Genomic DNA, 15,853 nt, shown 5'->3' with positions numbered 1-15,853 from the left:
TAATAAAATATTTTTATCTATCAGACATCATACAGAACCACAAAATGTTTGTAGACAACCAACTTCAATATGGTAGTAATATTTCATAGCAACTCTGTTAACTTTAACAGATACATTAATCTATTGTTCTCTCTCAAGCATTCATTCACAATTCACAAAAACATGAGCAACATGCACCTGAGTAACTGACCTGTTAAAGTTTAAACCAGATGGTATACGCAGTTTGGCTAAAATTCTAATTTTTTTTAGCTACATTTAATTAAATAAAACACAATAGCCATATCTTTGACAATATAGGTTGAAATTACATATATTTTATTAACTATTTCTATGAAAATGTGATTAATTAACTAGGGGTCAAGATCACTTTTGTCAGTGTATATTGTGCCAACTATCAATATAAGGCAATGTGTGGTCGGGTTTGTTTTTGTTTGCCAGGACTGCTGAGCAGAGACCACACACTCTGTCACTGCTCTAATGTAGTTATTTCTTTATGCAATAAATCAATGTCATGCATATAGACTGTATGGCTAAGTGTATTAGAATAACTTTATAACTTTATCTCTGCGGGCCTTCTGACATGAAAACAAGGCAATATAGTAACACTTAGGGACACTGTTAACGTGAAGGTTTGTTGTGCTATGCAAACTCTGCAATGCGTAGACAGATACTTCTGTCAGGAGAACCCACATTAGAGACCCACACATCACAGATGTACTAAGGATGCTTAAAGTATAACATCACTCCGCCTACGTTGGATTCATTTGGACCATTTCTGCTGCTCAAGGCCGTCTGTCACAGTGGTGAAAGTGCACCTGTCACTGTTGCAAAAATACAGATTTCTCATTATCCAAGAAGCTTGTCTCTGATGGGAGGCAACATAATGAATCATTGTGGCTTGTGTGGATTCTTTAGTGGCACAAGAAGCCAGTGAGGAATGATACAATCTTGTTTTTGTTGTCCCAGTTGCCAAATAAATCCCAGCATTAATAGGATGAAGTAGTCAGCGTATCAAGGTGAGGCATTTTCATTTGTATTTCAAAGGCTGTGATTATTCAGGTGCGAGGTTAACTGACAGCCGTGAATAACATTTATGACTTGCAAATGACCATTACGGCCGTGTATTAATTCACTTATCAGTCTTCGGTATTCATGCACAGGTGCTTGTTGATGCAAATTTTTTCCGGGAGGTCCTTGGCTATTAGATTATATTCCAAACACAGCGTGGCATATGAATAATTGAGCGATGATACTAAATGAGCATCCTGATGAACACGTTTAGTTCTTTGAATATCCGCATGGTCACAAATAAGTGTTACTTTAAGAACATGAATGCTACCAAGATCCAGGCAGTGATCAGAAGTACTATCATGATCCATTTGTTCATAACAGATATGATCTTATATTGCAGACCTTGTAGAAGCAAAGCTGGTGGGCGTCCTGGACATTTTGGATGAAGAGAACCGTCTTCCTCAGCCCAGCGACCAACATTTTGCACTGGCTATTCACAGCAAGCATAAAGACCACTTCAGACTGACGGTTCGGCACGTCTCTCGCTCTCTTGCTGCTATTATTCTCGCCCTTTGTGTGGGCAGAGAGATCGAACTCCACATTGGTTTTGTCGTGTAACAGCAGAATGTGAATGACTCACAGTTTCATTCCCCCCTTCCCTTTGTCTTTGCTGCTCTCGTTTGCCTCAGCCATCTCTTGCTGCGAGCATGAAATACTTTTAGATTGCATCCTTGACATTGATTCAAGTTTGAGACATTTATAATTATTGAGTATTATTATCACTTGCTGAAATGAAAAAAACTCAAATATTACATTTTAATCCAATTGATTTTATTATAATGGCAGAACCAGAACCAATTAAAGGTCTATTATTATCACTTTACCACACCCCCCACTCAGCTCTGCCTTGATTAATTGCCTGATGTGTCATCTACTTGAAACCCCCAATATACGCCCTCCTTTTCTCCTCAGTGAGGAAAAAAGTGGTGGTTACAAGTGATACTCTAAGTTTTGTTTTTTGGAGGGGGATTACATTCGCTCTCCCAGAAATTAATTTAAAAAAACTTAATGTTGGCCCGTAAATACAAGACACACTTGAGACCTTGTTGTGCAGCTCACTCGCAGCTTATTGATTTTTATTTGTGATTTTTGGCACTTGTCAGAATCAAGTGCTTTTCCCGCCACTGGACTTTTGCATTTTGAAGTTCTGGTTTGCTGCATATTCTCTATAATACTCATGTTTTGTGCATATGATAATATAATGTATATTATTTTACTTAATCATCACTATTTGTTTGGGAGAAAAAAATTCTTAATCATCATGATAGTGATCGGGAAGTATCATGGGCTTCTCTTGCCTCATAGTTATGCTTACAGTGAAGAAAATAAGTATTTGAACACCCTGCTATTTTGCTATTTCTCCCACTTAGAAATCATGGAGGGGTCTGAAATTTTCATCGTAGGTGCATGTCCACTGTGAGAGAGATAAACTAAAAAGAAAAATCCAGAAATCACAATGCATGATTTTTTAACAATTTATTTGTGTGATACAGCTGCAAATAAGTATTTGAACACCTGTGTATCATCTAGAATTCTGACCCTGAAAGACCTGTTAGTCTGCCCATTAGAAGTCCACCTGCACTCCATGTATCATCCTGAATCAGATGCACCTGTTTGAGGTCGTTAGCTGCATAAAGACACCTGTCCACCCCATACAATCAGTAAGACTTTAACTTGTAACATGGCGAAGACCAAAGAGCTGTCCAAAGACACCAGAGACAAAATTGTACACCTCCACAAGGCTGGAAAGGGCTACGGAGCAATTACCAAGCAGCTTGGTGAAAAAAGGTCCACTGTTGGAGCTATCATTAGAAAATGGAAGAAGCTAAACATGACGGTCAATCTCAATCGGAGTGGAGCCCCATGCAAGATATCACCTCGTGGGGTCTCAATGATTCTAAGAAAGGTGAGGAATCAGCCCAGAACTACACGACAGGACTTGGTCAATGACCTGAAAAGAGCTGGGACCACCGTTTCCAAGGTTACTGTAGGTAATACACTAAGACGTCATGATGTGAAATCATGCATGGCACGAAAGGTTCCCCTGCTTAAACCAGCACATGTCAAGGCCCGTCTTAAGTTTGCATATGACCATTTGGATGATACAGAGGAGTCATGGGAGAAAGTTTTATGGTCAGATGAGACCAAAATAGAACTTTTTGGTCATAATTCCAATAAGCGTGTTTGGAGGAAGAAGAATGAAGAGTACAATCCGAAGAACACCATCCCTACTGTGAAGCATGGGGGTGGTAGCATCATGCTTTGGGGGTGTTTTTCTGCACATGGGACAGGACGAGTGCACTGCATTAAAGAGAGGATGACTGGGGCCGTGTATTGTGAGATTTTGGGGAACAACCTCCTTCCCTCTGTCAGAGCATTGAAGATGGGTCGTGGCTGGGTCTTCCAACACGACAATGACCCGAAGCACACAGCCAGGAAAACCAAGGAGTGGCTCCGTAAGAAGCATATCAAGGTTCTAGCATGGCCCAGCCAGTCTCCAGACCTGAACCCAATCGAAAATCTTTGGAGGGAGCTCAAACTCCGTGTTTCTCAGCGACAGCCCAGAAACCTGACTGATCTAGAGAAGATCTGTGTGGAGGAGTGGGCCAAGATCCCTCCTGCAGTGTGTGCAAACCTGGTGAAAAACTACAGGAAACGTTTGACCTCTGTAATAGCAAACAAAGGCTACTGTACCAAATATTAACATTCATTTTCTCAGGTGTTCAAATACTTATTTGCAGCTGTATCACACAAATAAATTGTTAAAAAATCATGCATTGTGATTTCTGGATTTTTCTTTTTAGTTTATCTCTCTCACAGTGGACATGCACCTACGATGAAAATTTCAGACCCCTCCATGATTTCTAAGTGGGAGAAATAGCAAAATAGCAGGGTGTTCAAATACTTATTTTCTTCACTGTATAGCGTCCATATTGAATATCCACTTGAGTTAGCAAATGGGTTCATTGCCTGGTAAATGGGCTTCACTTGCGCTTTTCCCTCCATCAGAGTACATAAAGCTTTTTTTAATGTTACCTCATTCACACATTGAATAGTAATGGTGGCATATATTGCCAGGGCAAGAAAGTTAACATCGAATACATACACACAATGGTAATGTAGCATCTGCTGGACTACAGTGAAACTTGGGTTCATACTTAGGTTATGAGACAAACTTGACCATAAACAGTATCTAACTGTTTTTTCTGGACTAAGTCGCATCAGTAAAAATAAAAAGGCCTTCAAGACGGAAAAAGAATCACACTTAAGTCACATTTACCAGTATTTATGATCAAGCTTTCATGAGAGCAGGTTTTATTTATTTATTTTTTAGGGACATCATTGCGACACTTCTAACAAAATACACTTCCCTAGAGAAGAAAGGGAAGGCAATGTTTACACCTAAAAGGAGACAAACTAAAGCTACAAAAGCTATGATAAGAATAAATATAATTTCATGTATATTGAAACAAAAAACTTTTCTTCTTTAATAAATATCATAATTTTCCCAAATGAGATGCTTCTAATACATGACATGCATCAGCAGAAACGTATAAAACAGTCGTATTTTAACAGCAATATATTCTCCAAGGAAGACACTTATTAGAAAGTAATTTAACAAAAAGTCACCAATATGATTGCTGTCCGCTGTCATTCAGTTTATGTGACTAAACCTTTGCTCCATTTAACTCAAAAGCACAAGTACAAGTCACTGAGGCCACTGAGGTAAAGACAGGAAGCAGACCTGGAGGTAGCAGTGATGAGGATGCTGAGGTTCTCATTGGGAGTGACCAGGATGGATATGATCAGGAAGGAGTACATCAGAGGGACATTACATGTTAGATGCCTTGGAGATAAAGTCAGAGAGGCCAGACTGAGATGGTTTGGACATGTCCAGAGGAGAGATAGTGAATATATTGGTAGAAGGATGCTGCGTTTAGAGCTGAGATATAGGAGGCGTAGAGGAAGACTAAAGAGAAGGTTTATGGATGTAGTGAAGGAGGACATGCAGGTAGTTGGTGTGATGGAGACACACAGGGTTGGATGGAAGCGGTTGATTTGATGTGGCGACCCTTGAAGGGAAAAACTGAAAGAGAAAAAAGTTGCACTTGACTATAAGTTTTAAGGACTAGCCAAACTCTGAAAAAAATGACTAATACTCTGCAAAATACGGTACACAGCGCAGTTATGATTTTGTTAGATATCCTCCATGGACAGTACTATAGAAATAATGTGCTAGAAATCTTGACAGCAAGGACACAATTTGCACATGTTCATGATGAGGTGCAGTGATGTAAGCTTGATTCCTGTCACTGACTCGAGTTTGGATGAGTCACTCACGAAAGTGAATTGACTACTCACAGCCCACAACGTCTCCCATAGTTATAGACATATATGTATGTGCAATAAGCGAACACCGCCTTAGAACCTATAATGGCCAAATACAATCAATAGTATTTTTTCAGCCATACCTGAAAGTAAACCCATGAGATGTTGTAAAGCAGCAAGTACAATTCCATTCAGACATGAGTGTCCCAATTCTCTCTTACCTGTTTCTGTTTTAATTTAGCTTACCACAGCAGGGTAAGTGAACAAGTTAACAGAAACGATTACCAACGTGTTTTGAACGACTCGGTCAACACTCTCTAGTGATGTGTACTCCTATGCATTGCCAGCTATTTCGACAATAATGGCTTTTGTTGAGTCATTTTCAGTGGATAGTATTGCTATACAAGATGTAGGCATTTTCTGATTATTTTTATCCTATCATACCTTGAGAAGATCATTAAAACGGCAACTGAAAGGTGAGGGGTGCATTCACTTTTTAACTGCAATATCTGCAGCCAAAGAATATACATGAACATACACTGTACATACAGTACCTTCATTTGAAATCTAAATATACCACAACAACTATATGTTTACTTGTCAAGTACCACTCCCTGATGAAGCAGGAATTCATTAAGTATATACAGATGTGATAGGTGAGAAGGTCTATGTAAGCAACTATCTCAAGTGGTTGAAATTGTACACTATATGTAATACATTCATTTCAGTCGTGTTCATTGATCCAAACCAGCCTTCCAATCAATAGCAGCACGATGTAGATAAACAGTATTATTCTGTGTTAGTGATGGAAAGTGATGGGTAATTTATGAGTGAAATCATTACATTTGTGTTTCAACAATGTCGATGTCTCTCAGGTTCCCAGGAAGTCCAAACTGACTATTCATCGGAATCTCCGCGATGATGAAGGCTTTATCATCAGGCACTTTGCCGGAGCAGTGTGCTATGAAACGGTAATTTTGCTGCACAAAGACTAATATACGGGGCAGTGTTGTGGTCATAAATATGCAAGGGCTGCATTCCACAGTTACAGGAAAATTAAGAGTGAGCGACGCAGCTCTGAGCCGTGAAATATTACAGCAGATGCTAAATGGGTGTCAAATTTGTATGCAACTTTGCATTTCATTTCAAAGCCTCGACCTTCTTAAAAACACATCTGTCACCCGGGCACAAATGACTAAGAAAGTTAAGGTGAAAGTATTTTTTTTAGTGTGATGATTGTGCATAAAGTCATACACGTGCATTTGTGTCCACAGACTCGATTTGTGGAGAAGAACAATGACGCCCTCCACATGTCCTTGGAGAGCTTAGTGTGCGAATCCAAAGACAACTTTGTACGAGAGCTGTTTGAGAACTCTACAAGCAACAAGGACTCCAAACAGAAGGCGGGAAAACTCAGCTTCATCAGTGTTGGAAACAAATTCAAGGTCAGAGTGGCCACTGAGTTTGTCTGGAACACAGAGTACTACTATATATATATATATATATATATATATACATATACGTACACATGTGTGTGTATGTGTATATGTATATTTTCCAAAATAAACCAGTCGAAAATAAATAGTAATGATGGATAAAATTACAGTGGAACTTCCAAAGCAGATAATGTAAAGTAGGAAAATATGGACTATAATCAAATGTATGTTAAAAACAATAGCTTGGATTTCAAATCATTATAAGGTCAGCAGATTACTATTATCTATAGAAGGGCCAGACACAGAAAATGTTCTTAGGCTAAGGTTTGGTCCAGTCCTGTGCTCTGAGACCACTCTTGTTCAGACTAGAGTGGGTATGTTTGGTCAAAAACTTTGTGCTTTATCTCATAGTTTCACATTGCCACTTTTTATGAGTGCTACAGTCTCTGAGCACATAACTGATATTGTGCTTCCATAGTGAAGAATGAACATTCCGGGTGAAGAGCAGTGTTCGCTTTTCTCGTCTTAGAACACCATGTGTATTTATTTTCCTTTTGTCTCTGACTTACTTGTCTCGTTGTCCTCTCAGTCTTCCACCATTGCCAATGGCCAGGAGGGGGGAGACTATTGGTCTTCTTTCCCCTAACTTTCACTTGTCTTGCTGTCCTCATTATCTGTCTATCAATCGTTTTTATCTTCTTTGCCTGTATGTCTCACTCTTCCTTCCCTGTCACTCACTTTTACTTTGCTAGCAGTTGGTTCATGGATGAGCTGATCGACCAGTACCTTAAAATCTAAAAAAGATGTGTTTATCAAAATTGAAGCACAGCCATCAAAACATTAAATAATAAAAATAAAAAAATAATGAAAAAAAACGTAAATAATTTATTAACTATATTCAGGGGGCATATTTAGTCATTTTAGGGCGCAGAGAAAACTTGTACTGCACTGACAATGAAAAGTTAAAGTTTTATTCTCACCATTCTCAATGTGGATAGCAGCAAATAAGTTCAGAACATTAAGGAACATTTAATATAGCTTACCACTTTAATACTCACATCTTTATGATGAAAAGCGCCACTCCCGGCTCCATCTCTAGAACTACTGCATTCTCTGCGGGTTTGCTGCTGTCGTCTGTCTTCATTTGTTGTGACAGTGAAAAAGGTTGACAACTTTGGTCATATTGATAAAAACTGTTTTCATCTCACCTTCTTTTCTTCTCTGCTCCCCAAGGGTAACCCTCCTCAATATTTTTAAAAACTGCACCAACCAGTTTTGCTACTGTCTTCCTGAATCAGTAACATTGAATTGTCCTTTGCATGATTACGCATACATTGTAGCTTGTGCGAAAGGATTAACACAATGTTTTCCTGACACCACCACAGAAGTGCGATGATAACCCTAGCAGAAGTGGAACGTATTGCAACATCGGAAAGATGCACAGAATCATATCAAAACAATTGATTAAGTATCAGATACATTTACTAGCAGAATTTACCAAGTGGATACGAATAAGTAAAGAAGTAGCATGGAGCTGAATGCTTAAATGCTAATGACTAGCATGAAAATGATCAACAATGCAACAAAAACAACAAAACTCAATCGATCAACAAAACTATCAATTCTGGCACTATGTTGACAGTATCCCTTTCCTGTTTTATCTTCATTGTGTGTATTTTAGTTTTATTTAGTCATTTATACTTTTCTGCCGGTGCCGTTAATAAAGGTGCACAGATGAAATTTCACTCCACGCCATAAGTTTGTATTAGAATTGTTTTGCCATGAGAACGACTTTGATACAATGTCACATCATGGAGTTTGTTTGACTTTGGAGGATGAACTGGATGTTATTGTCTAGTTCTAGTAAATCTCTCTGTAGCCTTTCTCAGACAAGTGTATTTTTGATTTGCATCCATCTCAGCCTCTTTTCTTTGTGAGCGCATAAAGCTGTCTAAAGTCAGCTTCAGTTATTACCGAGCAGAGATGAGAAAAGTATAAGACTGCTAGAAACAGAAAAACACATTCACAAAGTGTGTTTATTGAACCACAAGCATACTGCTCTTATGTCTGACTTATTTGTTTCAAGAAGCGAACGGTCTGTCTGCTTTTGTTCACCCATCAGGTAGAAACTAGGCACAGTGTTTTTCAACAGACTTTATCACTGAGACTGCTCCTGGGCTTTCATCACTAATGCACCAGACATGGACTCTTGCACAAAGATAATGTGGTTCAATAAGGTGCCGGTGGCCAGAGTGTGTTGCTAGAATGACGAGGATGTGTGGTGGCGCCCTCAAGCCCATGTGGTAGGCTTACTTCGTTTTAAACTCCTCCAACAAGTCTTAGGAGTTCCTATGTCTTGCTTCATTCACAGACGCAGCTCAACCTGCTGCTGGAGAAGCTCCGCAGCACTGTGAGTTACAATATTACTGAATGATCAAAGAGTAAAAAAACAAATCAAAACAATAAAATTATTGTTTTATTGTTTGCAGGGCTCAAGTTTTATCCGCTGTGTCAAACCCAACCTCAAAATGGTTAGCCACCAGTTTGAAGGCGCTCTCATTCTCTCACAGCTGCAGTGCTCAGGTAACATGTTGAAGGGTGAAATATTTGACTTTGATTCAGTCTGCCAACAGCCAAAATTGATTCTAGAAATCCATTAATAACTACAAAGGGTGCAGGCAGATTAGCGACAAGCAACAATGGACTTCTGAGTTAAGGCAAAACAAGCCAGCAGCCAAATACTAAAAAGGGGATAAAATGAAAATGAAAATACATCAAGCAAGAAAACAAATGAGGAGCCAAGGCCAAATCACTATATACAAGTGGTTCTCAATTATGTTCTATTATGACCCCCGCCTCCTTAAACTCAAAGTTTAACTCAGCGAAATGCAGCAAAACTGATAAGCATACAAGCGAATTCAACTTGCATCCCAAGTACGACAAATTCATACATGTTGGCAGGTCTGCTATAATATTGACAGTCCTCCCTGCCTCCCACACCTCCTCGACAGTTCACAGCGCCTGTCCCCCCAGAGGGGCCACCGCACTATTTGAGAAGCACCGCTACAGTATATACACAGAGTAATTACAAACCAAAAGACACAGGTTGGAGAACAGCAGGGACACTGACACAAGAGCGGATGCCAATGAAAATTGTCCAGGATTTCGGCACAAAGATGTGAGGAGTGGATTGTGTAAAAACCTTGAAATTTCAGTATACGGTGAGTATCTAGGTGAAATTATTAAGTGTATAGAAAAATACTACACAAACAGCGAAATTGCTTCATGTTGCTCTTTTAGATACAATTTATGTATTTTATCAAAGTTGCAAATAATTGTTTCTTTTCTTCTTCTCACATTATTAATTCATTCATTTTCTACCGCTTATCCTCACGAGGGTCGAGGGGTGTGCTGGAGCCTATCCCAGCTGTCTTCGGGCGAGAGGCGGGGTACACCCTGGACTGGTTGCCAGCCAATCACAGCACATTGTTAATTGAAAACCTGAATGAAAAGTCGTCACACTCATGCGCGCGTCACATATCCGGAGTCCGACGCAGCGCCGCACACAACAAAAGTCCCTCTTGCACTAAAAGTGCTACATAGCCCTCCCACATCCTTACTGAGGCAGTACTCATCGCCAAATTTTGCCCAAACTCAGTACAGTACAGAGCCTCAAACTCACCACACTCTTCCAAGTGTTTGGCCTCAAATGCTGCACGAATCTAAGCTTTTTAAAGCGCCAGCTGTATAAAAAAGTTTGGGCAGCCGTGGTAATTTTCCACATTTTTCTGTATAAGTGGAATCAGCAATTTTAGCTAAAATATATCATATAGCAGACAAACACAGTGATATTTGAGAAGTGAAATTAAGTTCATAGATGCATACAACAGATTAAGAGCCAAACGAGTGCATGGCATGTAAACACTTGAAAACAAGAGATAGTTGGGAGGGCAGGAGGGAAGGCAGGAAGCTGATTGGTTGATACTGAAGGGATGCCAGTGAGACCATTGCAGTCCATATTCTAAAATAACTATAACATGCATATGCATTTTTCCCATTTAGGAATGGTGTCAGTGCTGGATCTGATGCAGGGTGGGTTCCCCTCCAGAGCCCCCTTCCATGAGCTTTACAACATGTATAAACAGTACATGCCTGATAAGCTCACTCGCCTGAACCCGCGACTGTTCTGCAAGGTGCTGTACTGTTTTGCTACGTTGTTGCCATTCAACAATTGTCTTTACTCTGGGTTTGATAAAAGGCATCAACAATTTCAATGTCAACTGAATTTCTTCCCTTGTAGGCTTTGTTCAAAGCACTGGGACTAAATGACAATGACTTCAAATTTGGATTGACTAGAGTGTTCTTCCGCCCCGGAAAGGTACAAGAATGTCAACGCTGCTCTGTCAATCACAACCATGCCCTGAAAAATAACATAATTAATCATAATTGTCAATGGTGTGTTGTCAGTTTGCTGAGTTTGATCAGATCATGAGGTCGGATCCCGACCACCTGGCAGAACTGTTGAAGAAAGTTAACAAGTGGCTGGTGTGCAGCCGCTGGAAGAAGGTCCAGTGGTGTAGCCTGTCTGTGATCAAATGTGGGTCCAATACACCAGACAGCAGCTTTCATAATCTCTTACACAAACACTCTCATAAACACAAGTGTCTGTTGAATGTTGAAAGCAAAGTAGCTTCAAGCTATTTTAAATTGTACTTGAAAAGCAGTCAGTTCCTCGCACCACAACACTGAGTGGCTAGTTGTGCCTTCTCATGCAGTGTGCTCTTTGTTTTAAAAGCATTAAATTACACTACAAAAGAAAACTGTCTGCTTGATCAGGTACTTCCTGCACAACAGACCATAAAAGTACTGCATTTCGAGTAGAAAGAAAAATGTAAATGCTGAATCCCATTACTGCATGGATGATGGTGTCACATTGTGTTTTTCCTTTCTTTACACTGTCACCAGTGAGGAACAAGATGAGCTACAGGGCTTTGGCGTGCATTAAGATTCAGAAGACTGTGCGCATGTGGTTATGTAAGAAGAAGCACAAGCCGCGGTGAGTCTCCCCTTTGTCATTATACCCATCCTTGAGAAAATGCACCCAAAGAACCCATAGGAAATAAAGGAAATCCTTGCCAGGCTCAATCTGCTTCCATCAAAACATGTTATTTATTGTACAATCGCAACAACAAATATGAAAATGTGTTGATTGGTGTTGATATTAAGATGTAAGCATCTGGAGGTTGCTTTGCATTACTGTTATAGTTACAGGATTTAGTTTTATAGATTTGTAATTATATTACACCCACAATGTCAATTAATAAATTATATGAGATTTACAGTATAAACTATCAACTCCTTGTTTACTTCCCAATAGGGGTGAACAATATGGACCTTAGCATTTATGACAATATTTTTGTCACGGTGCGGCTTGAGAGTTGTAAGGTTCGACCCTAGGATGCAGAGATTAGGACCCAAATGCAGGTAAAAATGTATTTTATTGTCGCTATGCAGCAGGATGGCGCACTTGCAAGATAAACTCAAACCAAAGACAATGAACCGCCAAATGAAAGAGCACACACCTGAACTAAATGGGGAGTGTGGAAATTAGAGACAGGTGTGTGAAATGAGTCAGAGAGAAAACGGAACGGGACAAGAAAGGAAGTAGTTACCAAAATAAGGGCATGAAAACCGGAACAGAGGCAAAGAAGGAAACTAAGAAAGCTGTCACGAGGGGGTGAAGCCCGATCGTGACAATTTCTAGGATGTATCACGATATAAAAAGATATAAAATTTAAATTCAGCGGGGTATTGTATAAAAAGCTCCAAACCTTAAGCCATACAATGAAATACCCCTGTCTCAAATTGTGAAACACATTTATTTATTGGCAACAATCTGGCTAACTTTTCTATTGGGATGTCAGCCTCTGCACACATTGCTACTAAATCTTCAACAAACTGTAATGCCTGTGCTTGTTTCGAAGGAAGATGTAGTCACCCATGCCATTCCAACTGTATATGTAAGATATTTGTTATGATTTTTCAGATTTTTTTTGTTCACGCAGAAATGGGGCAAACGGTGTTTATATTTTGAAGGACAGTCATGGAAATATGTTCCGTGCGTGGAGAATGTGTATTTACGGCTAAGATGGGCAACGTTAAAAAATAAACGTGCTTCTCATATTTTTTCCACTTAGAAACTGGATTAAAGCCGTAAAATACAACTTGGTGAAAATATACTCATCGGGCCCGAGTCACATACACACAACCACACAAGCCAACCCTGCTAGCTTCCATTCACGCTCTGTAAGAGGAGATTAAGCCAACTTTCGTTTTTTCCCTATTTCAACCTGTGTAAGGCAGAAGGGGATTGTTCAGTGTTTATAATGATTTTGTGCCACGAATGTTCCTTCTCCTCACCATGACAAAATGTCATCAACTCGGCTTGTTCACATTCTCTCATGTCATTTTCTTATCATTTTAAGAATCTATACTGGTACATAAAAAATATTGCCAAACAATGTTGCTGACATGTTTTGTCAGCAAGTAAGCAGGTAAAGATGACTGAAAATAGCACAAGAACAGGAATTGTCTGCAAAAAGACTATAAAACACGAAATAAGAAGAAACAACACAAAGGAATTCAACAAGTTACACAGAGCATGACAATGAAAAGTCTAGGAAAAAAACAAACACAGGCGCAGAGATAACCATTTGTTGCTCTGAAGCCTGACACTCTCATTTGAATACATTTCTGTCAAATTATTAATGTTACAACCTTATGGGCCTTTCACTTTTGTGGTTACACTTGATAACCTGTTTTTTTTAAATATGATATCACATCCCCCTGCTTTGGCTTATGATGTAAAGAAGATAGTAAAGATGATCTGTGTTTATGTTGATATAGCATTGATGGTATGGTGAAGGTGAAAAACCTGAAGAAACACATTGAGCGCTTCAACGAAGTGGTCAACGGGCTGAAGGAGGGCAAACAGGAGATGGCCAAGCAGGTCCAAGAGCTGGCAGCAAGCATAGACTCCTTGTTAGCTAAGATAAAGGTGAGCCATCCGCTATCTTTATGTCACCTCCTTCCACGGCATCCAAGGATTATTGCCCAGTTGTAAAGACTGACCTTTTAATAGTGACAGTAAAGCTGCTTATGTCATCAGTCATCCAGATGCTGTACTCGTGATTCAGGATTAGTGTTACAAGGAAAGTGTGCATGAACCCTTCTTGGAGCATGTGTTGAAGTTTATGCCTTCCCCCATGTTTACACTTCTTGCACATTCAAGTTGTGCCAAATTCCCATGTTTTCTCTCAGAATCAATATTTCCAATCAGCTCATGAGAAAGAAATCCTCCCTCCGATAATTGAATTTAGTGTGGCTGTTCTGCTAAATGATCAAACCTGATTAGTCAAGTCCCAGCTCGCCCTGTGCAATAAGCACGTCTTTATTGGAGCTGCTAGGTACAGCAAGCGACTAACAAATCTGCATGCCGTCCATCGAACATTGCCCACGAATGCTACTTTCCTTGAATCTGTTGCTCCTCCTGTGCTATTAGCAGCTATGATTAGCAAATGTTGACGTTTCTTCAAGGCATCCTCGCTGCAGTGATTCTTGACCCTTTCTCCCACCCCTTCATCTCAGTCGGTCTCTCATCTCCCGCCTCTTTATGCCACCGTTACCCTATTAGCAGCCCCACGTCGACACTCATGGTGCTGGGAGAATTGCCCCTGGCACTGCGTCTCGTGAGTGAATAATTCATGGGATGCCAATGCCTGTCATTCAGTCCGCTCTGTACATAGGGGACAAGACCTTGTCACCTCCCGTCTGTATGTCAAGAGTGTGTCTCACTCTTATGAATCTGTGCAATATAGTGACCTCTCCTCTCCGCTAATTGTCTGACAAGTCCAGCAGCCAATCTGTCATCTTTCTTGTGGTCGGATCATTGAATGTGGGTGCCACACAAAGGTCCTTTATCACTTCAAGTTATATAAAGTGAGAGCAAACTTTTATTTCAAGGAAAGTAAAATTGTTAATTCACCTTTTTACATTATATTGCTGCCCTCAAAGGAGGAGTTTTATGGTTGTGTTTGTTTCTGTCTGTAGTTTTTAAGATATTAGCACAGATTTTTATAGTGGGTTGATAATGTTAGTAATAAACTTTGGTGAAAATCTAACCACGAATATTTCAAAAATATAAAAATACCAATGTTTAATATGTGTGGAAAATTATGTTATTTAATTTAAATTAAATGTATAATAAGGTCAAACTAAGTTTTGTACAGCTCTGATCCAGACTACTGAGATCAAAGAGATTTTGTTTCAGATTCGTTTGGATTGCCAAAGGAAATTATGGAAATAGAAATAACCTGTCCCGTGTTCAAAATAGTTTCCATCATAATGATGTAATGCTAATTTGTTTCAGCATTTTAATAATACACAGGTGTAAAAATAAGTTAGCCACTGTACACTGTACTTTAACAATCTGCCTACTTGACATAACTGATAGTCGATATTCTTATTTTAGCATCCTTTGTTTAGACTGCCATTTTAATGTTGCAGTAAAGCTAGAAATAGCCAAAGAAAATATTGAACACATATCCACAGTTATTCAGCACCCCTAATATTTACTGGTGCTAAACTCTACAAATTTTGTGTTTCAAGCTGTAAATGGATCCACATGTGAATCATTTGTTCAACATATGCAAGATTCTTGATCTTGATCTTGATCTTGATCTTGATCTTGATCTTGTCCTTGTCCTCACCTCTCTTCCAACAGGGCTCAGCAATGACCTGGAAGAACATTGACAGTGAGTACCAAGTGTTGGTGAAGCGCTCGGAGCAACTGCTGTCCTCCATGCAGAAGAAGAAACAGCAAGAGGAAGAAACTGAGAGGCTGAAGCACATCGAGGAGGAGATGGAGAAAGAGAGGAAGACAAGGGCAAAGGACGAGCAACGACGCAGACAAGAGGAGGAAGACCGAAGACTGTATGTGGACAGGAGAAAAAACATAT

The 15,853-nt window shown here is 39.6% G+C and overlaps 1 protein-coding gene across 2 annotated transcripts in view; it reads left to right on the top strand.

Annotated features, from left to right (window-relative positions):
* The window catches only part of LOC131140366 (unconventional myosin-VI), a 48,218-nt gene that overhangs the window by 19,145 nt on the left and 13,220 nt on the right, over positions 1–15,853 (top strand). For both annotated transcript variants that reach the window (XM_058090718.2, XM_058090717.2), the window contains exons 16-26: positions 1,412–1,539; positions 6,276–6,371; positions 6,675–6,845; positions 9,208–9,246; positions 9,326–9,419; positions 10,899–11,029; positions 11,137–11,214; positions 11,304–11,433; positions 11,802–11,892; positions 13,743–13,893; positions 15,619–15,827. In XM_058090718.2, coding sequence (XP_057946701.1) covers positions 1,412–1,539; positions 6,276–6,371; positions 6,675–6,845; positions 9,208–9,246; positions 9,326–9,419; positions 10,899–11,029; positions 11,137–11,214; positions 11,304–11,433; positions 11,802–11,892; positions 13,743–13,893; positions 15,619–15,827 — 1,318 coding nt within the window. The remainder of the gene's footprint in view (positions 1–1,411; positions 1,540–6,275; positions 6,372–6,674; positions 6,846–9,207; positions 9,247–9,325; positions 9,420–10,898; positions 11,030–11,136; positions 11,215–11,303; positions 11,434–11,801; positions 11,893–13,742; positions 13,894–15,618; positions 15,828–15,853) is intronic.

The sequence above is a fragment of the Doryrhamphus excisus genome, linkage group LG14, assembly GCF_037039965.1.
Source record: "Doryrhamphus excisus strain RoL-2023G ecotype Guam linkage group LG14, RoL_Dexc_Guam_v1.1, whole genome shotgun sequence".
NCBI classification, from domain to species: Eukaryota; Metazoa; Chordata; class Actinopteri; order Syngnathiformes; family Syngnathidae; genus Doryrhamphus; species Doryrhamphus excisus.
This window is presented reverse-complemented; position numbering and strand designations above follow the sequence as displayed.